Below are 27,605 nucleotides of genomic sequence, written 5' to 3' on the forward strand. Positions count from 1 at the left end.
GTTTTCTGACGTATGATGTAATCTACTGTCTGGGGTTTCTTACTACGTATGGAAACGTTAAAAATCTTAAACTGGCCATCCCTTTCCCAGGGCAAATTATTTCAGCAAGAAGAAAATGTTGATGGGTCAGGGGATTGTGTCTTCACTTCCAATGTTTACTACTGTGCTGTCTGTATTTTGGAAGTAATAACTAAGAGGCTTGGTCTGAAATTTTAGATTATAGTTCAACGCAACAGGCTTCCCCATGGCTGCTTAAACTTCTTTCATGCATTTAGCTCTAGCTGTACATGGCTTATTAGGGATTTACAGAAGAAAAATATAAAAAATTCCCAAAACCATGTTGAATTTGCTCAGTTAATTTTCTAACATCTAGGCAGTTTGGATTCTGCTAGAAATGCTTAGCATAAGGCACTAAAAGTGAGTGAGGATAGTAGAGTCCAGCCCATATCTTGCATTGCTCCTGGCCAGTATTCTGGAAAGTACCAAAGGCATTTCAAAATAAGATCATGTTTTAATCTCAGGGTTTATAGGGCTGTTACTCTGGACTATCACCTTCCTGAAATGTCAAATCATTTCTGACAACAGTAATGTATGTGGAGCTCAGTGGGTGATGGTGCTAACACATTTCTGCTTTGCACCGTAAAAGAATCTTGCAAACTAGTCCACCGTTCATCTTCTGGAATGATTGTCACAGCAGGTAGCAGTTTGCTCTGGGTATGCATGCACATACATATAGAGTATCAAGAGGCAGGAATCCCCTTATCTTTTCAGAGGGATTTCTCTACTTTTGTGCCTGTGAATTCTTATTTCCAAAACCTTTTCCATTCCTCATCTTACTGAGGAAGAACATTGATATTCTTCCATGAGGACAGCCTCACGACACTTTCCAAACACTAATAAGATCGGTCTTTTCTTAGGTAGGTATATTATGTGCATTTTAGAAGCAACATAATCAAAGTTGGATTTACAATCCAGGTAATCCAACCTTGAATCCTGTTGTGTTTACAATACAACTCTCTTCCTCATATGGTCAGATTCCTGACCCTGTTCTTTAGTTTATGCTGCTTTCCATTAGCTTTTTCTTGCCTTTCTTAGTAAGGGCTTTCTTAGGGCTTTCTTAGTAATTATACTTTCTTTAGACTCTTCCCCCAGCTTCCAACCACCAATCTCAACTGCCAGGGAATTCTCCAGGCCCCAACATCCCCTTGTTTCTCCCATTAACAGGATATCATAAAAACACATCTTGGCAACTCTCTAAAGCAGGGGGAGGAAAGGATGTTAGTCATAGATGTAATCACCTTTGGTTCATTTTTTTCACCCACTCAAAAAGTATTTTATTTCAGAATTTCACAAAGCGTAGAAATTCTTCAACTCTGTAACTTGCTTTCCACCCTACAAGAACAAATAGGAATGGCAGGCAATATCTAAATGTGAAATCCTTTCATCCTTTATAAGAGCATTCTTTAATCCACTGGATTTCACCAATCTAATTGTGGATTTTCCTGTTTTTTATGCGTGTCAGTTGTTTTCTTGGAACACATCATGACAAAGGAATAAAAACCATTAGGCTAGGGACAAAAGTTACATATAAACTGGTTTAAGTGATTGGAAATTGGTTTAAACCTGTACACAACCTGTTCAGTGGACATAAATCACTTTCAAAATGGCCAAAACCAGTTAAGATAAACCTGGTTGGATGCAGTATCAGACTTAACTGGTTTAGATCAAACCAGTTTATGGAACTTCTGTCCCAGATCCCTTCCTGATTCAAGTTAACTCACAGTCTCCCAGAATCTCATGATGCTTTGCAGCCTTGGGCTATGCTGTCTCCTCCAATGGAGCAGGGATTGCTCACACCTCTGTTCCTTAGCCTGCTTCCTGTGGGTCAGCATAAGAATGGGTTGGGTGGGGAGGGGTGGAACAGATCCCAGACCCCCCTTAGCCAGGGTCTACACAGCATTGTGGGGAGGGTGGGGAGGGAAAGCCCCTGCGGTGTGGGCTTTTTGACCATCAGTAGCCCTCCCCCCTCCAAGCTGCTGATTGCTTCACTGGCTGCCACAGGATGAAGTCCTCCCAGCTGGGTGCCTGACCTTGCAGCCCAGCATGGGGGCACCAGGGAGCCCCTGCATTGAGGTGCTTCCCCTCATCCCAGCCCAGGGCACCCCAGGGAACTGTGGGGGGAGGAATTATTTCCCTCCCAAACCCCAGAGCTGCTTGCCTTGGCTCCTGTGAGTCTCAGGCAGCCTCAGGGAGTGGAGGGAAGTTCTCCTGCTCCTCTGCATTTGGTTTTGCCTCAGTTGCTGCGAGTTGCAGGGCAGCAGAAGAACCTCCCTGTGCTCCCTGAGGCTGCCCCAGGCTATCCCTGAAACTTGCAACAGCTAAGGCAAGCATCTCTGGGGTTTGGGAGGGGAAGAATTCCCCTTAGCTCCCTGGGGCTGCAAGACCCTGGGCTGGGTGGGGGATCCCTGGCACACCCATGCTGTGCTGCAGGGGCAGGCACCCAGCCAGAAGAACTCCTTCTCTCTCCCTCCCTCTGGTGGCAGCAGCTAAAGCAATCAGCAGCTGTGAGAGGGAGAAATTCCCCTCAGCTCCCCAGGGCTGTCTAGGCTGGGGAATGCTCCCCCAAAGTGAGCCAGCACCCAGACAGCAGGCTCCTTAACCCCCTATGTGGGGACGGTAGGGGGTTAGGGACATGTACTGAGGAGCCAATTGGGGACACTTGGCTGGGCTGACAATGGCCAGCAGACTGGGAGATGTGCTCTAGCGCCCCCTGCCTACTGGCCTCGGTCAGTGCAGGCCTCCCCCTGCCTTTCCCAATTGAAAACTGAATGTCAGTTCAGTTGGTTATCGGTTCAGTCGCAGCTTAGAGGAATGCCTATATTGAACTGATTCTGCCTTGGGCTTTTTGAATGTCTGTACTTAGCCATAAAGCCTATACGATGAATGTTAAATTGTTTTCTTTCTGCTATGTTGTCATTAGAATTTTAAAAAGTTAATGCAACAGAGGTATACATGCTTCAACTTTAAAACCCATTTGGGAAAAAGAACATAAATCTTCAGTATTTTCTCAAGTAAAATATTTTATTATCTCTAATTCAGCATTAAAAATAAGTGTAATGATTGCCAAAAAGCTTGCAGCATGAAGGATTGCACTGTTCAGAGGAAGCAACTGAAACATATAAAGGGATCTAACAAAGAGTAGAGGACATCAAAGAGCATAGATCATCTTTACAAGAGAGATAAGGGAGAAAAAAAGGAGTCTCAACAGGGGAGAAGCAGTGTCTAGAATTTAAAGAAGAAACCAATTGCTAAAACTGCTCCCTTGGTAATTCACCTTCTTCTCTTTGTTCTTACCCTATATTTGAGACTTGGCTCACAGAGGTATACATTCATGTTATATAGCAATTTTAAATATACAAGTGTGATAGTTTTAAGAGGTAAATGTAAAAACAGAATCTTTGCATTGGCTGCTTAATGATGGCATGCAAATATCTGAAGGTTTAGTCCTATGTCACTATTATAGTATTACCATGGTAACTCACCAGGTTTGTGTTTTAGCTTGTATTCGAGTTCAAAGCTTATGGAAGTTGTCTTTTAGAAAGAGACATAAAGATTAGACTAGGGTGTGCAGTTCAAGGGGTCATGAGGAGGATTGTGTTTACTCACTGAATGCTTTCTGGAAAAAGACTTTTCTAGCATCTCATCAGCCCTACAATGCTAAGAGGGAAAACTAAATCAGGAATATGAGCAGCATAGAAAGTCTGAAGGTGCTAAGAGCTGGAAGACTATTGAGGAGGTAGTAAATGTATTTCTCTTTCTCCATTCATGGGGTTATTTTTTTATATTTGTTTTGTTTGAACAGAGATTCTTGTATACTATGGTCTGTAGCTTTTTTTTTTTTTCTTAAAAAGTCTTCATACCACAAGCCATATTGCTACCCTGCACCTAAAACGGATAGCCAAGGATGTTGGTGTGCTACTTAAAAAGAGCTATAAACTAGCAGTGGCTAGTGGCAAGACAGACTATTTAAAAGAGGATCTGAAGTCTATTTCAGTACAGAATCAATAGATGCTTGTAAAATCAGAATGATGTCATTTACGCAAAATACAATGACAAACTTCTGAGACAAACAATTAATTAATCTTAAAACTTCAGTAATTATAGCAAAATGTACAAATTACACACCACTTCACTGCTGGGGTTCAGTTAAAATAGGGCCAAACAGCTCCAAATCCCATACTCCAAAGAGAGGGAAAAGAAAGCAGCAAACCACAACCACACTCCTTGCTTTGTAACATCTTATGACTCTGATGTCACTTCAAAATGGAACATGCTGCTGAATGGGAGATAAAGTCCTTTAAAAAAAGAACAGATGATAAAGAGAAAAGTGTACAGCAAAGCTGGTGTGTGAGCCCACTATAACCCAACAACCAATTTAAAAAACAAAACAAAAAAAAACTTAGTTTGTAGTGAAGTGTTACAGCATTACTGCAAGAGTGACTACAGAGAGAAAAGATCAGAAGGAAGACAGATTTTTTTAGGGACAGACTCCGAACTCCTACCTAAAAAAAATATCCCTAAGATTTAACTTAGGGAAGGGAAGGGTTAAAAGAGGCTCTAAATAACCAGCCTAACACTAATTTGTTATGGCAGTAAACATGAATAGAGTTGATGTGATGAGGAACTGAAATTGCTTGCACATTAACTCCATATGGTTAAGGGCTTAAAACCTTTCAAACCAAGTCTGCTCTGAGCTGTGATGTTGATATTGTTCCTCCCATATTTATTTATTTTATCAGAGATATTTCTTTCAGACAGGGCCAAGCTAACTTGTTTCAATGTCTTAAATTAAACCAGAAATTAACTGACTAATGCTTCCAATAATGAAATGTTAATATTAGGCCTACACAATATTTAAAAAGTTCTGTATGATTTAAACATGCTCTTTTAACCATACTAACACAAGAAAAGAATAAATATGGTACTCAATGTAAAGCAGGGAGATAGATGGCCCAGTTTCTCAATCTGAGATTCATTAGCATTTCCTTATGCCACTTAGGTAAGAGACAAACATTAGGTAATGCTTTCCCTGTATTTCAGGCATGAGCCCAACTAGATAATTCAATCATTAACTTAACCAGTCATGGTTGATTTTCTGTCTGGATATTTAACATTAAAGAACAGCTCTGAATAGATTGTCATTAAAGATCACCAAAAGAACACTTGGCCTTCTGTAAAATACAAGAAAATCCATGTATTTCAACTATTACTCCTATCCGTTATTTTGAAGTTAAATTAGATAGCAGAGATATGATTTACTTATTTGTCTAAGGCAACAAGCCATCTTTAGTAATCTGAAGAAAAAGCAACATACCAACTAATTGATGCTCCCAAAATTACAATCAATCTAGGGCAGGGCTGTCAAACAAACAGCCTGTGGGTTGTATCATTTGTAGAGCCATGTCATTTGGCCCAGGAATTCAGGGGAGAGGGGAAAAGGGACAGGGACCAATGCCAAAACCTAGCATATGAAGCACCATTAGGGATGAGTGTCAGCAACAGGGGTAAACACTGGCTGCATTAACCCCTACAGCTCCCTGTCTCCCATTTGCCCAGCTCCTGAGACAGTCTGGGGTCTGGATCTAGTCCCCAAGGGGTCTGTGGTTCAAATCTGGCTCCTAAGGTTAGGGACAGAAGGTACACATAAATCAGCTTAAGTGATCAAAGACTGATTTAAACCTGTAACAGAACAGAAGTTCAGTGTAGTTAAACCACTTTCAAAATAGCCCTGGGCTATTCTGTCTGCTTCAGGGGAGCAGGGTCTACCCCAACCCCTCTGTTCCCTAGCTGGAGCACTGTTATTTCTCTGACTGACTAAGGAGGGGGTAGAGGTAGGGGAGCAGACCAGCACCTGACTACTACTGGCACAGGGAGGGGGGTGGATTGCCAGACTGCCAGTTGGATGCTGCTGACATACAGAGAGCAGGGAGCCTGCAATGGAGGATTGACTGCCTCCAGAGCCATGCTCCCTTCTCAGTCTCTGGGCTGGCTAGGGGTGGGGGTATGGGGAAAGAAGCTGGCACTGGGGCTTGACTCTGCCCTGAGAACTGGGACCCAAGAAACATGCCCCCTCCTCAGCCTCTTGCCTGTCTGGGAGTGGTGGGGGAAGCCTGCAGCAAGGGGGCTTCATTTTGCCCCTCCGCCCCTAGAGCCAGGAGCCATACTACCTCTCGGCCTCTGGGCTGGCTGGGGGCAGAGGGAGAGGAAGTCCTTAGCAGGAGGCTTCGCTCCAACCCAGAGTTGGGAGCCAGGAGCCAAGCCCCAGCAAGGGCTACACCCCTGCCTCTTCCCCCTCCCCTGCAGTCCTCAACTGGCTGGGAGGCTGAAGAGGGTATGGCTACAAGACTCCAGCCCCACTCTGGTTCCCAGCCCCTATCCACCCTCCCTGAGCTGGCCCCCAAGGCAGAGTAAAGCCCTTGGTTCAAGCACCCCATGCTGGGCTGCTCCTGGCTGGGGGTTTGGTGATGGGCTGGAGAGGTGGGTTTTCCCCCCTCACCCATTCCTCCACTGCCTAGGGGCTGAGGAGGGGGTGTGGTTGGGAGGCGCTGGCTACTGGTCTGGGCTATTGCAGGGGTTTGGCTGCCTTTCCTGTCTGAAAAGTGAACATCAGTTCACTTGCTTATTGGTTCAATCTATGCAGTTTAGAGAAACCTGCAAAGACTGAATCGATTCAGCCTCAGGCTTTTGGACTGTCTGCACTTAGCCTAAGAAGCTAAGTGAGTTTGACAGCCCTGATCTAAAGGATTCCCAAAGATTCTTACTGAAGTAGCAATTTGGGGAGAATACTGGTAGGTCCTTCAGGCTTTGAAAAAGATTTTAAGAAATCTTGGGAATCTAGCCTTCACTACCCTTAAGGTCAGAGACATCGTGTGGTTTTCAGAAACTGTGGACTTATCCATAACCTGGACAATGGCTAGAGTTGATTTGATATCCTAGGGCTTACCACCAAGCATCTGAGGTAGCTATCCTAGGGCTTATCACCAAAGAAAAAGACAAAGACAGACAAGTAACCATAAACAGAAAGATAGTGAAATATTAAGAATCAAAAGCTGAGATAGTATGAATTAGAAGGAAGCAGGATTTACTTAAGAAAATATGGAATTGCTTTGGAAACTGGTTTAACTGTTGGCCTGCCAGGATTAAAAATCACAATTATAACAATTTTGAACAGAATTAAACTTCAGCCTTAGTAACCCAAATAACCTGAATAAAGTTTTGAAGACCATTGTCTGTATTTTCCTCTATGTTCCCTGTTGTTCCAAGCTACATACACATTCCAAGTTTGTTTTTTTTAATCAAGTATTTAATTCAGGAGAGCAAAAGCATCCAATTTTAGATAATAAAAACTAATTAACAAAGAAGAGTTTATTTCTATTTATCTTTATGCATACATGATGCTTCAAAAATAGTGAATGAATTTTATAATATATAATGAATTTTATAAGCCTTTCTCAAATCTCAGTTTATAATTCATGTGGGGTATAATTTACCCAATTATAAAAAATAGTTTTTATCATACCTCAATATAAAAAGTTACGTATGTAATTAGATTTAATACTTCCCTGAATACAAACTTTTAAGTTTAACATATGCTCTAAAAGGAGGGAAGTAAATCAATCAGATTTTCAGAAATCTTAAAAGTACTTTTTACAAGTTTTCCCAAACTACAATTACTGGTCATGTAGAAAGATATGTCTTCTTTGATAAGCCTGAGGGCAACAGATCTAAATGCCAGTTACAGTCTATGCGCTTATCATACTTTGCTTAGGAAACTTTCAGCTCTAGAAACTGTTAAGAGCAAACAATAAACATTAAAACAGTAGTTGAACATTAGACCTTTGCAAAGTATCTATTTTTTTATGGTTTCCTGGGCCTACCATGCACCAAGATATAATTTTTATTACTTTCTTATTCAATTAATTTTGTGCCAAAATACAGATTTCTATACAAGGAGAGTAAATTCTATTTACAGGTCTCCAGATTGCAAGAGTACATTCCATCAGTGTTAACATTTAGTCTCAAACTAATGCTGCACTTACACGCTGAAGCCAGCTTTAATATTGCATCAACCCAGGAATTATAAAAAACACTGTATGAGAAAAGCAACATTAACAGCAAAACAAAATCCCATTTCCCCTCCAATTCTAGAATTCTAAATACAAGGAAATCAAAATCAAGAAAGCCTTTACTTATAATGCTTTCAAAGTCTTTTGTTTTTTCAAGAAGTCATTTTTTCCCCAATGTCTCTTGGTAGGCAATGAATCTTCTCAAATTCATTTTTATATTGTCTAGGACGCACAACTGGTCCGTGCTGTACTGTTTTTTTCCTTCTTTCCGTATCTGCAATAAATATAAATATTGCAGAGAGAGAGAGAGATTATTACACACACACACACACACACACACACACACACACACACACACGAGAGAAGGCAAATCTTTCAGACTGGATCAGCCAATTTTATAAGAACTCTGATATCCTCTGGCAGGACACTACTGTCTTGCACTCTTTCACAAGCACATGCTTGTACACACACACATGCATGAGCACGCACACACATACACACACACTTTTACACAGACTGAGCAATTTATGTTCTAAATCCTTTTACTGCTCACCTATAATAAAAGTAGTCATTACTAATAACATATTTACTTGAATCTAAGATGACCCTCCCCCCCCCCCAACAGCATGGGGGAAAACCCCACTCATCTTAGATTCACCTATGGGGGGGGAGGTCAGGCAAGTGCTGGAGCTCTTACTCTGGTCCTGAGATCAGGTCAAGGCCAGACACAGACCCAGACAGCTAGCTGGCTGCCTACCCCCACCCCACCCCCAGCTTGCCCTCTGCAGCCTGTCTTACTGTCAGGCACAGTTCAGCTCCTGCTCAGGCTGGATTCCCTCCTGGGTAGGGAGCACATGGAAACTCTATCACCTGCCCCACCAATCAGCAGCAACTGCACTGCTGCATAGCCTGGCAAGGCCTGCGCTTCCATGTGCTGTACTGTGGGGAAGGAACAGAGTCCAAGTAGCAATTGAAAATAAAGGGGAAGGAGGGAAAAAAAGCAGAGACTGCAGGGAGTGTGTGTGTGGGGAGCAGTGACTGGGGGGAGATGCCTGACTCCCAGCTACTGCTCTCCTTGTGGCAGGGGGAGGGATGGGGGGGGGGGGGAGTGGACACACAAATTCAAGACAACCCCCCAGTACTTGATTCTATCTGGAAAATTATGAACAAATTGATAAAATTTCCATGTACAGAATTTAAATATTGGGGGGCTGTCTTGAATTCAGGGTCATCTTAGATCTGAGTATATACGGTAACTGACCCGTGACGTTCTCAGCATCTAATTTCACAGATGGATCTGAAATGTGCTTTTATCTTCTATAGCCATTGTAGTGAAAAGATCTAAATATTGGACTTTTTATATATATTCTGTAAGTAATGCAAAGCAGTTGTATATTTGATAAAAAGTTGATTAGTGGAGCCTGGCACCTACTTCTGATAGTCAGAATGTTATACTCCAGAATGCCAGGCCAATGGATACTATGCAAACCAACAACTGCAAAACTAAAAATTAAAGAGTTTAAAAATGATATACAGGCAATAACTTATTAAGTTCACTCCAGTGTGTAACCCAATTCATGAAACATTCTTTTTAATAATTTGCATTTCTTCTAAACATATAAATACTTAAATTTGGTGAACTGGAAATTTCAGTCTGTATTCCCAAGAAAGGATTCTTGTTTAGCTAAACAGTATTTAACCAAACAGCAGCTGGATAAATATATGCACACTTAGAGATTCTCAGGTTAAAACAAACAAACAAACAAACAAACAAGTCAGACTACTTTCAAAAGAAAGTTTTCTCCAGTCCCTCAAAAAGAGATTCTGTCTGGCCCTCTCTTCCTCTGAAAAATCTATCTTACCAGGATTTCAGAAAGAGATGAACAATGACTTGGACACCAACAGTGTTGCCTGATATAACATGGCATTATTTGAGTCATTATGCACATTGTTTAAAATGTGCCAAAGGAACGCAAATGCATATTAGCAAGAACTCTGAGGTTAGTGTTTTCTTCATAGTGAATCCTTAAAGATTGAGTGAGCATATTTCATAATAAAATTAATTTCCCAACAGCATAAGCAACTAAACTAGTTTCAAATCTTAATCCACACTGTAAACATTGAAACCTCAAATTGCTTACTGGTATAAGGGATACCTACCCTCATTTTGAAGACTGGCTGGAATTCTTTCAGTGCTGGAAGCAATTTAATCTCAACAGCTGCTGTTTCAGCTTCTTTACCATCTGCAAAAACATCAAAAAGTGCATCCAGAGCTTCTCCAGCTACCACAAGTGAAGAGTCCTTCACAGCAACCTCAAGAAGAAATTTCCCAATCATCTGAAAGAGACATTTTTTTTTTTAAATAACACAACATTAAAAAAGTTTGGCTAAACAAGTGTTTGGGTTCTCACACACACACACACACACACACACACACACACTTTTTATATGTATATTACCTTTAGTGTTTCAGCTGAATCTTCTACTTTTGCCAGCACACTCCCAGCAATTCCTAGGATACTAACTACATTTACTCTAACGCTTACATTGCTGCACTGAATTCCAGCTTCACATAAAGTTATCAGCTGCTCAGGAGTTATGCACTGTTTAAAAGAAAAACAAGAAACAAAAGGCACTTGTCAGATGCATTTAAAACTTCCAAAGGAACACTACTATAAGACTAATACTTAAATCATATGTTTTCATAAAAGATATTCAGACAATCCTACATCAGATAATCAGCACAAATATTATGAAACATGTGAATCTCGAAGCATAAAGATAAAGTGTCCTTGTACTCTTCGAGCTATTTCTCCAGAACAATCTTGAGGCTTGTTGTTCTGGCCCAGCAGAAGAAAAAAAAATAGAACCATAAACTACTGTTCAGTTAATCCTTAAAGTGCCAACCTACCTTGCTTTCTGCCTGACTTCAGACCAACTCAGCTAACTACCTCTCTCTATGCCATTAGAGTTCACAATACAGAAAGGCTTTATTCATAGAGTTTAATGTCAAAAGAAACTGTTAGATCATCTAGTCCAGGGGTTGGCAACCTACCAGGAGTGGTAGGTTGAATTAATGCAGCACGGTCCGAAGATAGGCTACCACTTGTGACCCAGCTGCTGCTGCATCCCCCACTCCCCAACTGCTGCTACTGCACTCATGACATGACTGCTGTTAAATACCATCAATTCCCACCATCCTCCAATTGCCAGTGACACCCTACCTTGACACCAGCCAGATACAACTGCATGGCAGGCCACGTACAGCTTGCCAGCTATAATTGTCAAACCTTCATCTACTCTGACATCCTATGAAAACTATGAAAGGGCCTCATGAGTTTAGTAGCCCACTGAGCTACTGTGGTTAATGCAAGGTTTCTAAAATCTGTGTCACACAAGGCAACAATGTGGTCAACCTACTACCCGGCCACCTTTAATGCCCCAGCTCAAGTGACCCATTAATAGCTGGATTGACCAAGGAGGGTATTTGGCATCAAGCCATTATAGTTATTTTTGTTACCCTTATATTAATCCGAAATGCCACACGTGCATGGCAGGAAGCTCAATTCTGGGATCCAGCATCACATCCTATCACACCTCATTGCCACTGTAGGGGAAGCTCAGGATTATATCAGCTGGGGGACTCCCAGCCACAGTAGTACATGATGCACCCCTCCAAATGACAGCCAAGTCAGTTTACGGGGCTCCTAGCTAAAGGCACAGACCCTGCTACACATGCAAATTAAAGTTGGATAGAAACCAGCTATAAAATTATTACACATTTTCCAGCTCTAATTTTACAGCTGGGTGCACCCTTTTAAGACATGATAGTTAATTTGCACATGTACCGGGTCTAAATAAACTGTGCAATTAACTAGGTAATTGCATAATCCATGTAACATGTAGAGGGGGCCTTCTGCTGAAAACTAGGAAGACTGGAAAAAAGTCTCTCACCTGTGATATGTTCTTTGATGCCATTGTTTGCAAGAGAGCTCTCAAGGCACTAGTTACAGCTTCTAGGAACTCAGTGTCTTTAGGAAATACTGTCCGAAAACAAAACAACACATAGCCAAAACAAGCTTCAAATTATTTTAAAGACATTCCAAACTGAAGAAAAACAAGGTTCCTTTTTCTGCGCCAGCCTCTTCCAACTATTAGGCACTACTGAATATTGAAAGCTAAATTTTTCGAGACTAGACTTTTAGACTTGCAAGGGGAAACCATAATTTTGTGTTCAAGATCAACTGTGCCTGCAACAGTCACAGATTATGCCTAAAAACTAAGACCAGAGATACCCAAGATTAGGATGTTAAGTGACCCATGTATCAGCACAAAATTGCAATCAGAAAATCAGAAACCAAATTAAGGCTTGACTGAGCACTGGCACCAAGCGCCCCAACATCGGAGGCACAACTGCAATACTAATATAATAACCAAAGGGGAGCTTTATGTGTATTTTAAAATTTAATCCCAGATCTCTTAAGCAGGTTTGAAGGACTGTCATGCTTTTGGATTTGAAGTTCTAATCTAATCCCAGAATACTGACATCTCTCTTTGGGACCTGTATTCTTCCCTGTGAAGCAATAAATACTGGTTCTGTGATTTAAGTTGTTCTCGTTGGGGGTGTCTACACGAGACACTATGTTGCTGTAGCATCGGCAGGCACGAACCGTGACGCCACCACTACTGCATAGTAGCAATAAGCTACTGCACAGTCAATTGTTGCTATTGCACAGTAAAGTCAAGAAAACGACCTGTGCAGTGCTGGGACTCTGCAGTACCAGCTAAAACAAATACTAAATGACTGTGCAGTAACAGCAAGTGCAGTTGGACAAACATGTAGATGCTCACATTAACTTACAACTAACTGCCCAACAACACCAATTATCTTATTACATGTATATTAATGTAGTACTTTTTATAGTCTCATTTTACTCTTCTTAGGCTGCTGATTGCAGACTCATGCCAAAAATAATAGCTTGTTTCTCGTCAAACTAAGCAGCTAGGCCCCTGTCCCGTAGTCCACGTAATTCATCAGGTGTTATAGGACTTGCCTGAACCTACTTTGTCTTAACATGTTATCTACTATAGCTGGGAGCAGCTCATCCTACAAATCTCACCACAGCAAAAAATGAGGGGCTAATATTTCCGTATTAATGTAAGCAGGCTCCTTTTAGCTGTTCTTTTTTGGCACCACATTTCTTCAACTGTTCACTTCTCAAAACACTATTTAAAAGCTTTCTTTATTCTGATTATTGCGCATTGCAACATGTAGAATCACAGAGATCACAGTCCTGCTCCTGAAGTATGCAACAAACTATACACACAGACCTTTTTTTAGAAGGTTTTTACACTGAGCACCATATTGTGCATTTTGACATGTGATGGCCTTTCACAGCCTGGGCTCACAAAAGCTTATGCTAATATCTATCCATCCATCGATAGATATATATCTATCTATCGCTGGCAGCTGTGAACTAAGAGTTCTGGGCAGGGGGAACAGGGGGATTCCTAAATGTTGGCTAAGAGATTGAGAATTATTAACATCATGATTAAGCTAAGTTTTTTAAGCCCTGTCTTATGACTAACATACTTTTCAGTCAGTTTCCAGATCTCTAACAGGCTTTTACTGCTCAGTGAAAGCAAGTCAGTGATGTGGATACAAACAATTTTCACCAATTTTAAGAAACACACTACTAAAATAGTTATATTAAGTGATTCAGATCGCCAACAGTGTTAAACTACCTGTGGTATTCTGATCTGCACTAAGTCTCCCAATATGCTGATGTCTTGACATTTCTATGAAGTCTAATCTTAGTGAAGTGTCCTATTTTAAAACATCATTTTTGTAAGAACATCATCCATTAGACTGTCTTCATTAAAAAAAAACAAAAACAAAACAAAACAAAAAAAAAACAAACCAAAAACAGACCACTACTATTCTTGGAAATCTAGTAAACAGCTTCTACGCCTAGTTTAAAAACAAAATGTTAAATGCTGTTACACCTTTAAATCACTTGCCTAACTGCATTTTCCAAACTACACACCTGCATGCATAAATCAGGCCCCATGAAACATAACAACCCTTTCCCCTTCTCTGTTGTAATAAACACATTAATTCTGGAGTTGCCTGCTGTGACCACTTTTTGAAAAACTTCCTTTTGCTCAAAATATGCTACACGCCAATGCTGTACACGATCAGGGCTCTCCTAGAAAAACAGGCCACATCAGTTTTGGGCATGGCAACTTATTGCCAATATCAAGTATTCCTGCATTCAGAATGTGGTGTTCAGAAGGGAACATAAAACATAATGGAACTGCATGTTAATTATAATAGAGGCAATCAAACCCTTTAACAATACGATCTGAAATTTACCTGACTGAGAAAAAACTAACTGGGACAGGTGCTGTGAAAGTGACTGAAGTGCCGAAGATCCTCCAAGGCAATCCACATCTGCTACTAACAAAATGCTATGGAGACATGTTAGAGCTCTACATTGGACCACATTCAACCTGGAATAAACAGCAAAAAGAATGCCTTTAGTGACTCTGTACATTAATAATCTTTTTTTTGAGAAAGCAAAGAACTTACATTCCAATAGGAAGTCTGGACAGAGGATATAATTTATGAGATCAGTTGAGATAATGTACTTGCATGGAAATATTTGTATCTTGTTACTGAATCATACTGTAGGAAGCCAGTATGGTCCAGTCTTGAGGGTAAACCAGCACAGGCCTTTCCTTGTAATGCCAAGTCTTCAATTTCAATTACGTTTTAAAAAAAATAATCTATAAATACTAGGGCTGTGCAAAGCTTCTAGTGCCAATTCAATTCAGAGGAAATTCAGCCCGATTCGGTGGCTGAATCTCCAAACCCGAATCAAACCAGGGACGAATAAAAAGGTCTGAATCGATTTGAACCCCTCCGAATCTTCGGAAAAGGGTTGGAGAGCTTCGATGGTTCAGGCAGTCCCTGTCCGCTGGAGCTGGTAATTAGGGGCAGGGGAGGGGAGGCTGGAGGGGACCCTGGAAGGACCCCTACCAAGTCCCATCCCCTGCCTGCTCCCCCAGTCTGTCTGTCCGTCCCCATTCCCTCCCCCAGGCGACCCCCACCTGCCCCGCCCACCCCCGCTTCTGGTGCTTTAAAAAAGAAAAAGCCCCCACTCACAGGGTGCTGCCAGATGAAGGGCGATTCCCACTGCCCCCCGCTGCATGGGGGGGCTCTGCATGAGCCCCCCAACCCTCCCCCAATGTCACAGCCCCCCCATGGCTGTCTTGCCTGCCCCAGCTCTGGCCTTTTAAGAAAAAAACCCAAAAAACCCTCTGAACTCACCAGCTCCTGCAGCAGCCTCGGGGCTTCAGGGGGCTTGTGGAAAAGCCCCCCACACGGTGTGGAGCAGTGGGGGTCACCCCCCGCCAGGCAGGAATCAGTGAGACCGGAGGGGTTTTGTTTTTTTTTGTTTTTTTTCCTTAAATGGCTGGAGTTGGGGCAGGCGGGGCAGCCATGGGGAGAGCTGGGAGGTCAGGAGGCTCATGGCAGAGCCCCCCATACAGCATGGGTCAATGGGGAGCAGCAGGGATCGCCCCCAAACCTAGCAGCACCCGGTAATCCAGGGCTTTTTTTTTTTCCAAAGTGCTGGGAGCTGGGGCAGGTGGGACACCATTGCCAGGCTGGGAGAGCGGGCACAGGATGGGCCTGGGTGATTCAGCCAAATCAATTTGGGACAGTGATTCAAATCATCAAATCGAATCACTGTCCCCCGAATCAGCCAAATCCAAAGCGAATATTAGCCGCTTCACACAGGCCTAATAAATACCCTGAAAATAAAGCATGTCAGTAAAATACCTACTTTTTAATTAATGGTTTCCAAGATGGGCTATGTGCACAGAGGTCTACAGCAACACTGTTTGGAAAAGCAGTTTTGTCAAGAATCTGGAAGGAAAAAAAAAAAGTTTAGCAGTGAGGTTCTTTCATTCTGGTGACAATCAGGTAATGGGAAATAAGGTGTGCGCTCATCTCAGCGCTGACTCTGCCATTCACACCTCCTGCTATTACATATCATCTTGCCATTGAGGGAATTTGACATCTATTTTGTGGATTATTCAATATTAATTTTTCCTTTGCAGACAGCCTTTAATATGCTTAAAGATGACTTTTTTTTGTATAAATGGGAATAAAAATCCTTGTACTTCAGGAATCAAGTTAGATATTTTATTAGTTAAAAAGTCAGCTCACAAAATCATGCATACCTAGGGTTTTAATAGGGTCACTATATTTCCAGTTCCAAAAAAGAGGATACCTGTTGGGAGGGGAGAATATGATATTTGGGGGGCGGGGGGGGGGGGGGGGCAGTTTCTAACTGTTATGGTAAATAACAAGTGTTATTGTCAATTAAAGCCACAGCTCCCTGCCCCTGCTGGTGCCCCTCACTACTAACCCATGGTCCCCCGTTCCCCCAGGGCCCTGCTGGCACCCTTCATTCCCAACCTACAGTCCCTCCCCAATCCCTGCTGGTACCTCTCACTGCCCCCAACTCTGCCAGAGGGGACCCCCAGCTGCCCCTGTCCGGACTGGGCTTGAGTGCAGCGGCTCGAACTTGTGTGGGCAGCGACAGAGCGAGTCCATCCCTGGCACAGGCTGGAGGGAGGAGGAGGGGAGGCCTGTGGCACCACCCACCCTGGGCTGGGACTCCCTTGCTGTGCCAGGTAGCCTGGCCATGCCCCCCCATGTCTCCCCAGCAGTTTCTCCCAGCTGCCACACCTGTGCAAACATGGGCACTGGGCCCTGGCACCGCTGACCCACCCACAGAGCTCCCTGCTGCCCCCAAAGGCCTCCCCTACCCCTGCTGTAGGACAGATGCCTCCCCCTTGAGCCCTGCCACAACTCCAGCACCTGGACACCTTCCCCCAGTGCCAGGAGGCATCTACCCTGCCTCGCACCCATCCCGTCCACACACCCCTGCCATAGCCTCCACCACCAGTACCCAAGCCCTTGCCCTCTAACCCCCTCTCCCCATAGACTTAGCTGCATCCACATGCCAGGGCTTATCCCACCACCCTGCCTGGCTGTATGCCAGCCATGTGCATGCGCGCTCACATGGCACCCCAGCCTCCAAGCACCCCAAGCAGCTCCTTGCTGGAAGGCTGCCAGTCTGCAAGGGGAAACCTGCAGTTTCCTCCTTTAAAGAGAAAAATCCACATTTTTCCACAGCAAATGGAAAACCCGGATCCCTGGTAAACAGACACGCTGCTAGGGCAAGCTGGGAAATGCAGTTCTACCAGCAAAACTCCAGACATTTGTTCATATTTCAAAGAACTGCCTGGACAGAGATCAGAGGACCCAAAGAGAGGACATGTCCAGAAAAACCCAGATATACGGTAAACCTAGTTTTAAAGAGAAATGCTAAAAGTTGATTAAAATTGTGTCTTCCTGCAGTTCATAAGAATTGGAAAAATTTCTTGGTCTAATCCAGGCTTGTCCAACGTACGGCCTGTGGGCCACCATGAGGCCCGCCAAGCCATTTTCTGAGGCCCAAGGTCCCTCGCTTGGGACAGGTGGGTGGGGGAGGGGAGCTGCTCAACCCCACAGGGCTAGGCTCGTCGTGCAAGCTGGCGCAGGCAGTCGGCAGGGCAGCCCCGGGGGGCCTCGGCAGGTGGGGTCTTGGCGTGACCTCTGCAGGGTGAAGCGGCGGGAGCCGGTGTCTGCTGGACCCTGCGCTCCAGGCTCGCAGCACTGAGACTGCAGGGGCTGTGTGCACGGGCGGCTGGGCACCACGGTATGTGGGGCCGTGCGGGCAGGCAGGTGAGGGCCTGTGGTGCAGTGGCTGCCTCGCTCCGGCCCCCCTCGGGCAGCGCCGGCTCGTGGGGCTGCTTGGGGATGGGGATGTGGAGCTATTTATTTCTCTCCTTCAGTCTCTGGGGCAGTAGCTGGCTGGATGCAAAATGGGTCTCTCCTGCCCCTGCCCACCAGCAGCTACCATGAACCTTGCAGTAACAGGCAAGTGCAGTAGGGCTGCACAGGCAGGGTCTCTGGCCCAGGACAGAGGGTGTTTGAATATGGCTCGCCGGCCCACTGGGTGATAAAGAGTTCATGATCCGGCCCTACATTCAAAAAGGTTGGACACCCCTGATCTAATCTAAGGTCTGAATCAAGCATGAGGAATGGCTTAAATTTTGGAGGTTGTACCTTTTTGGGAACAAGGTAGTTCAGAAGTGCAGCATGAACTTCAGCAGAAAGGCAGAGGGGAGACATCAGCAGCCCACTGCCCTCATCGTAGGAATTCTCCATAAACAGATCACTTTCATCGCTGCTGGAAAGCTCTTCCCATTCATCATCAGAAGGATCTGAGAACAGAGAAACAGAAGAATACAAATTTGAGATCACACATTCCCAACCCCTGAGCTGTCACGTGCCAACCAGCACAGAAGGCCTCAAGGATTCATGTTGCAGTGAACTCTAAGCACTCATAGCCTCAAGTGCTTTACATGAGCATTACTTGAATTATTAATTCTTTTTTAGAAGTTAATGCTTATTTTAATGTTATTTTATTTTAAGTGCAGCAGCCTGGTGATTATCCAAAATGTCAGTTAAAAATCCCCTGACCTTCCCGCTCCCACTCTGACTTGTGCTGAGTATGGTGGGTCCCTGACAGCATATCCAGCAGTGACCTCTCAGGAAGCCCTGCTGGGACCCTGCTACTCTGGCTCTTTGAGCAGCATCAGGATTGTTTGTGGCTGCTCAAGCAGCACCATAGATTTGTGGGAAAGAAATCAATTATCTGGAATGATGGTGTCGATAAGCAACAGTCTACTCTGTCATGGACTATGGGATCAAACAAAGTAATATTCAAGGAGTGCATATGTAGAGGATAAAAGATTAAACTTTTTCATTAATATAAATATTTTCCCAGTACACATTTACAGAATGTTCTAATAGATTTGAGGTACCTAAAGTGACACTGATTTTAGCACAGCCATTATTGAATGTGTGTGAAAGCCCATCCAAAAAGCAGGGCTCCAGAAACAAACAAACAGGGGCTGGAAAACATGGCCATATTTGTAAGCAGAATTCAGTGAAATACTAGAGCAGTATATAATCTTTTATATTAATGGGCTTCTTTATCCGTATAATAAATGTCTCCTTGATCCAGTCTTTCCTCACACCAATCAAAGATATGCAGTATCTGGTAGAATAAATACAGCGTAGTTCTGCTAATGAGGATACGTTCTAGAAGAGACTGGGTCTTGGTACTAAGAAGCATTTCTGTCCATAGAGGAAGTTGCATACATACATATATTACTTACATGCAACTCCACCTGGGGAGGCAGACAGGTAATCCAAGTCTCCCCCACTGCCAGATCCTTAATGTTGTGAATAACGGGTGAAGCAAAGGGAGGAGGGAACTGCTGTAAAAATTTACAAAAGATGCTGAAGCATCCTTCCTGGCCAACTGTGGTTATTCATGGCTTACAAATGAGCCAACTAGGCAGTGTGTAGAGCCTCCTGCTTCTCCAGTGCCAGTCATAACCCCAAAAAAGGAGGTTTCAAACTAAGCCAGTTAACTCCACCACTCCCACAGTGAACTGGGTCTTTCCATGAATTCAATACATTGGCTAATGCTTGGAAATCATATCCCCAACAACTGAAAATTAAATGAACAGCCGTGTCTAGATTCTGCTTAATTCCAACAGACCTTATTCTATCTCACCATGGATGGTAAAACACTGTAGCAAAGTAAGGTTGATTGCTTTGTATTTCACACCAAGTGAACAACAGCATATGCAGCTATCCACAAGAGATTTTCCAATTAAAGGAGAGAACCTACGAATTACAGTTCATTAGACTGGAAATCCAGTTTAAAAAGTACTTTCATTTACTATGTGCAGATTTTCTTGCACTGTTAGAAAAGGAAAAGAAACACCATAGGGAATATCTGGTGTTACTAGCATTTTCATCAGAACCAGCAAGGTTTACTTTAGAAGTTATCTTCTAAATGTGGGCACCAATGCAATTAATTTTATATTAGGGTCAGGAGCTGACACTAGAAATTAAAGTGAATAAGTGAAAATTTTACTGCAGAATTTGAGGACTACTCTCTTTATTTCTCAAGATTTGACAAACAAGTAGTAGAGACTAAACAAAGAAAATTAATTAGGCAGTTGTCACTATCCAAGGAGGATAGTGAAAAAATATAATTATTCCTTTTGCAATTAAGCAACTATTTTTCCAAGAAAAATCTTGCATATGGAGAGCCCTCTAAGCTAACTGTACAACCCAGCTGCTGTCAGTACAAGTTTCATGCTGAAGCTTCTTTTCAAGTTGCTTCCTATGAAATTTGGATGTAGAAACAGTAAAAAAAAAAGTATATAAACTGAACAGAACAACAAAGTTAGCACAAGATAATGACAATTCCCTGACAAGACTGCAACTTCAGAGTGAAAGTGCAATAAGATTGAAACCCCAATCTGCACACCCATAGAATCCTGTTAATTCTCAAAAACTCTGGTCAGGGATCATCAACACTCTGCGTAGATTCAAATACAGAATCAAAGCTTTAAAGATACTGAACATCCTAGAACATCAAAAGCACAAAAGAGAAAGGGTTTATGCAAATTACAGAAGTAATCTCTTAAAGACTACCAGAACACAAGATTTATTAATAAATCTCCTTTTGTTTAATAAGTGGTTTTGGAGAGCAGCTCATGCTAGCTAGTTTCATTCTTGCAAACCAGTAACATTATCATTTTCAAGCATCATAATCTATTAGTTTACATCATAAAGTACAGTAAGAAGTATTAGTAAGAAGGAAGATAATGTGCACTTTTCCTCAAGCTTTATAAATGGGTGTTTATTTCTAGCAACAGAAACAAAACTGAGGATGAAATTCTAAAGTATAAAAGTGGGGGCAGGAAGAGAGGTGAGGCTAGACAAATTTACTTTGCTTTGTTACTGTTTTTATATCATTAATATTAAAGTCAGAAGATATCCTTACAAAGAGGACTCTTGGAAGTTAACTTGAAAATTACTTTTTGACATGTTCAAACTGACATTTTAAACTAGTGGTGCTCAACCTTTTCCCCCGCATGGGCCGGACAGGCAGTGAATGCCAGGTCTAACCGCATGCCAGATGGTGATTCATATCCAGTGTCTGGCCACATGGAAGGGGGTGGGAGGCAGCCAAGACTGAGCACGGCCCCCATGGAGGGGAAGGGGGCTTCACCCAGCCCCCCGAGAGGACAGGGGAGGGGGAGGAGAGGACATGACCCAGTCCCACGGGGAGGGGAAGAGGCCTTGACTCAACCCTGTGGGGGAAAAGGGGGCATGACCTGGGCCCAACCCAACTCCCTATGGAAAAACGCATGGCCCAGCCCCAATGGGAAAAGTGGGTGAGGCCTGGGCTCAACTCAGCCCCTCAGGGGAAAAGGAGCAGGGCCTGGCCTGGCAGGGAGGAAGGAGGGGGGTAGGGGGAGTGGAGAAGGGACATAGCCCTGGCCCAGCCAGCTCCACAGGGGAAAAGTGGCCATGGCCCAACCTGATGATGGGGGTGGGGGGGGCGGGGCACGCATGCACAGGAAAGGGGCATCACTGGCTCCAACCCTAGAGGGAAGGGCGCACAGCTTGGATCCCAACAGGCGTGCGGGGCTATATTAATGGCGACCACCCCCATGCCACCAAATGTCTGTACCCGGGGGGAGCCCTGCAGTACACATGCAATGGCTCTGTGGGCCACATTTGGCCTGCAGGCCAGAGGTTTATATTGCTGAAAACTGTTCTCGACAATTGCAAGATGACTAGGGAAGTTCCTGGAAAAAAAAAGGACACATATAAAGGAAAAGATCACTCTATTTAAAAACTTAGAGAAAAAATGTAATGTTCACATACAGCTGCTACAGGAAGTCTCAATGGCTGTAATAGAGGAAACACAAACATGCCCGAAAGCTTTATATAAAACTACTATTAAAAAGGCAAAAAAAATCCCAAATGTAAAACACAATACTCTAGTATCTTTGCAGTAATAAGAGATTCTAATCCACTGAGTTAGATTCTTCACACAGACAGGCCAGAAAACAGACATTCAATTTTTCAACATTATTCTGTTTCTTTAATATCAGTCATTTTTTATTTTGTAATCCAGCAAACGAACAAAAAAAATTTAGTTCTCCAGCTCCTAAATTAAAGGCATTTCCTAAGCTGCCTTTTAACGTTTTCCTATAAAAAAAAAAAGAGAGAGAGAGAGAAGCTCCAGATCCACATTCTCCTTTTTAACAGTGGGTTTGAAGAGCACCACCCAAAAAGTCAAAACTTGAACTTTAACTGCTGGTGGAAGAGAACCCGAGTTGTAGAGCCTGACTATAAAAAAAAGCTTTGCCAGGACAACTGTGCCAATATCTAGATGCAGTTATAGCAGTAAAAAGTGTTGTCTTTCTCTGCCCCCCAGCATAGCTTATACTGGTTCATTAGGCACAGCAACAGCATAAAAAAGCTCTATCCCCACAACACAGCTGCACCAGTAATACTTTTAAGTGAAGGCCTGGCCTCAATCTGTGAAGATCTTACACCAAAGAGGAGGGAAGTTTGAAACATATATATAGAATTAGCAATGAAAAAATAGTCAAAATTAATGCTTTGAGACTCATACACCATAAGGGGCATTAAGGGCCGATAGTTATGTTTCTTCATCTTTAAGGATGAGATAATTATTAGGCCAAGTTAGAGAAGGTCCTAAAACCATCTGAATAAGTTTGACATGTTACTAACAAGAAAAGCTATGTTAAAGCTTGCAATGAAAAGTTGCCTACATACCTTCGCTACTGCACATATTAACAATGATTTCCAGTGCAGTCTGCTGAGCCATCAGTAAAGCTGTCACTTGTTTCAGCTCCAATTTATCTGACTACCGAAAGGAAAAAAATAAATAAAAACTTAATTAGAGGGAAACCCTTCAGGGCACTCTGGTTTTGAATTAGCTAGATTGCCAACAAAAACAGATTAAACATGATACTTCCTGAACCACTGTCACATTAAAAACTACTACTCAATGTTATAGTTCTAGCATGTGCCAAATTTCAAAAGTTCCTGTTACTTCTAATATGCGTATTTTTTTAAAGGACTAATTCACCACCCATCAAAATCTAGGAGTTGATCTGTCCTTCCTCTTCTTGAACACAAAATAAAGCCTGCTCATTTTTTAATTAGAGTAAGACTTGTTTAAAAGTGACACTACCCATTTGCACTGGAATTTTTACATGTCGGGGCTCTCTCTCAGTAAACTTTACTGGAATTCTCAGCCAAAACGCTTCAGCTATTTCTGAGAAACCACTATAGAAAACTACCATATTTCCTTAAACACTTTTTTTTTTTTTTTAACCCAAACCCCCCTCATCTTACAGTCACATACAAGGAAACCTCATTAAATACGCTGGTTATCATTAAATTGCTGCCAAAAGCAGCGTGTTAATGTATTTAATCAGATTCCCATTAGCATGGCCCATATTGGGCAAACATGCTGATGGGAACCGTGCATGTGTGTGTCCATGTGTGTGTGTGTGTGCGTGTCCCTTAAAAGACAGGCAGTTGCTTTCCCAGAAGTCAACAAGCACCAGGCCTGCAGGTAGTACAATACCAAGTTGGCACCAGAGTCTGGAACAGGCTCCAAAATCCTCACCTGATGCCAAAAATGCTGATGGGAACACAAGTGTGGTGTGTGTGTGTGTCCTTTAAAAACAAAAAAACAGAAAGATGTCCCCTCCACACGGAACTGGCACCAGGCCTGGAAGTACCGCAATACCAGGCCAACACCGGGAAGACCAGAGCCAGCCCAAACACTCTCCCCTTGGTGCCAAAAAGGCTGATTTTTTTTTTGATTTTTTTTTAAATATTTTGGAAATTTTTTCATGTTCCAGGTCAGATTAGTTTCAAATCCTTTTGACTGAGCAAAGTTCAATCATTCAAACACCGTATGTGGCGCTGCAACTGGCAAGTATCCTCCACCCCAGACTTTTCACCCTGGGGAATTCAAGGTACTTCCAATTCCATTGGCAGGCATCCTATGTGCAGGCCCAAGCCTGGAGGGTTGGGGTTCGGATGCCCCTGAGTCTCGCTTGCCCTCAGCCAATGGCCGCAGCAGCAAACTAGAGAGGAGTCCCACATTTCCATAAAGTAAGTGTGTAGCCAAGGTCCTCCCACTGGAAGTTGGCCAGTGGGAAGCTAATTACAAGACTGAGGGTAGACCATGGTCTCCCTCCAGGACAAGGGAGGACCTGGGGACCTCCCATTCTGTCCAGCCACAGGGTTGGACCAAGGTGGTCAAGGACCCCAAGGCCCGCCACACCAAGGCCCCTGCCCTGCTGAAGCTTTGCAACAGGTACGAACCTCTTGCAACCACAGCAGAGCCTGCTGAGTTGCCAGCTCCCACAGGCAACACAGGCTCAACTGTAGCTACCACTCCCGCTCTCCCTAACACAAAACGCAAAGTGTTTGTCGTGGGAGACTCCATCCTGAGGGGGATGGAGGGGGCAATCTGCCGCCCCAACCCCTCGGCCCGGGAAGTTTGCTGCTTCCTAGGAGCCTGTATCCGAGACATTGCAAAGAAGATCCCTAAACTCCTCCAGCCCACTGACCACGACCCTATGCTCCTCATCCATGTGGGCACCAATGACATGGCTCAGAACCCTCCCAGCCGGGTCACGAGGCGCTACAGGAATTTGGAAGCAGGGCTTAAAGGGGTTGGGGGCGCAGATGGTGTTTTCCTCGATCCTTCCGGTTTCGGGCTACGGGCTGAGGAAGGAGAGGACGATCGAGGTAGTGAACCAAAGGCTGCGGCACTGGTGTCATCAAGAAGGCTTCGGCTTCCATGACCACAGCTCGCTCTTCAGTGAGAGAGGCAGCGAGCTGCTGGGAAGGGACGGCCTCCACCTCTCTCCGCTGGGGAGGAGGCTCTTCTCAGCCAGACTGGCTGACCTGCTCCACCGGGCTTTAAACTAAGCTTGCTGGGGAACAGGGGGACTACCGCCGCTTCTGGCCCACTGAGCAACCCTTGCAAAGCCAGCAGGCCAAGGCACTTAAGGGAGCCTACCCCCTGCTCCAGCCCTAGAGCAAGCTGCGGGCAAGGCAAGGGCCACCAAGGGGACACTTGCATGCCTGCATACCAATGCCAGGAGGTTGGGAAATAAACAGGAGGAACTTGTCCTCCTACTCAACACAAATAATTACAATGTCATAGGGATAATGGAGACCTGATGGGACTCCACCCATGACTGGACCATGGGTATAGACAGCCTGTACAGGAGGGATCAAGTGGACAAAAGGGGCGGAGGTGTAGCTCTCCATGTCAAGGAGAGCTACGCGTCCCTACAAGCCGACATCGGCACCCAGCGTAAACTACTAGAAACCCTCTGGGTTAAAATCCGTGGGGAACACGGCACAGGATATACAACCGTGGGAGTCTACTACAGACTTCCCTCCCGGAATCAAGAGATTGACCAGGAGTTCGCCAGGGAACTGGCTAAGGCTGCATGCTCCCGGTCCATGGTTGTCATGGGGGACTTCAACTACCCAGACATCTCGTGGGAAGAGCACTCGGCCAAATCTGAACGGTCGCAAAGCTTCCTCACATGCGTGGATGACCTCTACCTGACTCAAGAAGTCTACAGGCCAACAAGAGGCAAAGCACTGCTTGATCTGGTACTGGCAACCGGGGACGACCTAATCAGCGACCTAACAATCAAAGGGAAGCTGGGTGACAGCGACCACGAGCTGATCACCTTCACCATCCGCCAAAAAGTTGTCAAGTCAGTCACCAGTACAGAGATCCTTGACTTCAGGAGGGCTGACTTTGACAAGCTCAGGAGTCTTGTCGGTGAGGCCCTAAGGGACCACGACCCCAAAGGGAGGGGAGTCCAGGAAAAGTGGTTGCTCCTCAAGGGAGCGATCCTAGATGCACAAGCTAAGGCTATTCCATCTAGGAGAAAAGGCAGGAAGAGGGCACAGCAGCCCCCTGGCTCTCCAGGGAACTGGCGGTCCTCCTGCGTCTAAAAAGACAGACCTACAAAGGATGAAGGATGGGATCCACGTCCAAGGAGGAATACTCTGCACTGGCCCAGACCTGCAGGGAGCAAACCAGGAAAGCCAAGGCTGCCATGGAACTCCAACTGGCCACAAGTATCAAGGACAATAAAAAGTCCTTTTTAGATATGTGGGGAGCCAGAAGAAAAGCAAGGGCAACATTGGACCCCTGCTAAACCAAAAGAGAGAACTGACAACCGACGCCCAGGAAAAAGCCAACTTGTGAAAGACTGATGCAAAGTACCCATTTAGCAAGTCCCATGGGATGCCCCTGCCCATTACAGGACAGGGACACCTAAGTGAGGGTAGTTCCTTGCCCTACATCAATGCTGACCTTGTGAAGGAACAGTTTGAGAGGCTGGGCGCCTTCAAGTCAGCCAGCCCTGACAATTTACACCCCAGAGTACTCAAGGAGCTGGCTAGCATGATAGCTCAGCCCCTGGCACAGATCTTTGAGAACTCCTGGTGCTCTGGTGAAGTGCCTGATGATTGGAAGAAGGCCAATGTGGTGCCTATCTTCAAGAAAGGGAGGAAAGTGGATCCAGCAAACTACAGGCCCATCACCCTGACCTCTATCCTGGGGAAGGTCTCAGAAAAAAATCATCACAGAGGCTATTCTTAACAAACTGGTCAATGGCAACACCCTGAGGGACAGCCAGCACAGGTTTGTTGTGGGTAGGTCGTGCTTGACCAATCTCATTTCCTTTTACGACCAGGTGACCCATCACCTGGACAAGGGGGAAGAGATTGATGTCATATAGCTTGACTTTAAAAAAAAGCCTTCGACCTGGTATCCCACAATCACTTTTTGGCAAAACTGGCCAACTGCGGCCTCGGGTCCACCACGATCCACTGGCTGGGGAATTGGCTCCATGGTCGGACCCAGAGGGTGGTGGTTGACAGAAGTCAATCGTCATGGTGCTCTGTGACCAGTGGGGTCCCTCAAGGCTCTGTCCTTGGACCTATTTTGTTCAACCTCTTCATTAATGATGTAGACACTGGAGTCAGAAGTGGACTGGCCAAGTTCGTCGATGATACCAAACTCTTGGGTAAAGCATCCACTCCTGAGGACAGGAGGGTGATCCAGACAGACCTTGACAGGCTCAGGAAATGGGCAGATGAGAACCTGATGGTGTTTAACACCGAAAAATGTAAGGTTCTCCACCTTGGGAGGAAAAACCTGCAGCATGCTTATAGGCTTGGCAGGCTTGGAGTATGGCAAGACTGTGACAAAAACACCCAGTTCAAGTCATGACTGGGGGCTAATTAGCACGTGTTGCAATAGCACAAGGCTGGAGTTGCCATGAAGACTGGGCCCAGCCAGGCTGGCAGAGCAAGGCGGGGGGCTGCTCCAAAGCCACTGGGATCTTGCAGCGGGGACAGCTTGGTCTGGGGCCAGGGCAGAGCCATGATCT

At 44.4% G+C, this 27,605-nt stretch overlaps 1 protein-coding gene and 1 long non-coding RNA gene across 6 annotated transcripts in view; one reads left to right on the forward strand and one right to left on the reverse strand.

The window, feature by feature from the left end:
* LOC109285694 (uncharacterized) overlaps positions 1 to 17,561 on the forward strand; it is a 29,929-nt gene extending 12,368 nt beyond the window's left edge. Inside the window, exon 3 of the long non-coding RNA XR_009455277.1 lies at positions 17,338 to 17,561. This is a non-coding gene — a long non-coding RNA (uncharacterized LOC109285694). The remainder of the gene's footprint in view (positions 1 to 17,337) is intronic.
* HEATR3 (HEAT repeat containing 3) overlaps positions 3,061 to 27,605 on the reverse strand; it is a 40,441-nt gene continuing 15,896 nt past the window's right edge. For all 5 annotated transcript variants that reach the window (XM_006273208.4, XM_019497496.2, XM_059713798.1 and 2 more), the window contains 8 exons: positions 22,930 to 23,020; positions 18,313 to 18,470; positions 15,977 to 16,059; positions 14,503 to 14,639; positions 12,081 to 12,169; positions 10,586 to 10,729; positions 10,287 to 10,463; positions 3,061 to 8,400 (listed from right to left, as the gene is read on the reverse strand). In XM_006273208.4, the coding sequence (XP_006273270.1) occupies positions 8,287 to 8,400; positions 10,287 to 10,463; positions 10,586 to 10,729; positions 12,081 to 12,169; positions 14,503 to 14,639; positions 15,977 to 16,059; positions 18,313 to 18,470; positions 22,930 to 23,020 (993 nt within the window). In that variant the 3' untranslated portion in view covers positions 3,061 to 8,286. The remainder of the gene's footprint in view (positions 8,401 to 10,286; positions 10,464 to 10,585; positions 10,730 to 12,080; positions 12,170 to 14,502; positions 14,640 to 15,976; positions 16,060 to 18,312; positions 18,471 to 22,929; positions 23,021 to 27,605) is intronic.

This window comes from Alligator mississippiensis, chromosome 10 (genome assembly GCF_030867095.1).
Source record: "Alligator mississippiensis isolate rAllMis1 chromosome 10, rAllMis1, whole genome shotgun sequence".
Classification (NCBI taxonomy): domain Eukaryota; kingdom Metazoa; phylum Chordata; order Crocodylia; family Alligatoridae; genus Alligator; species Alligator mississippiensis.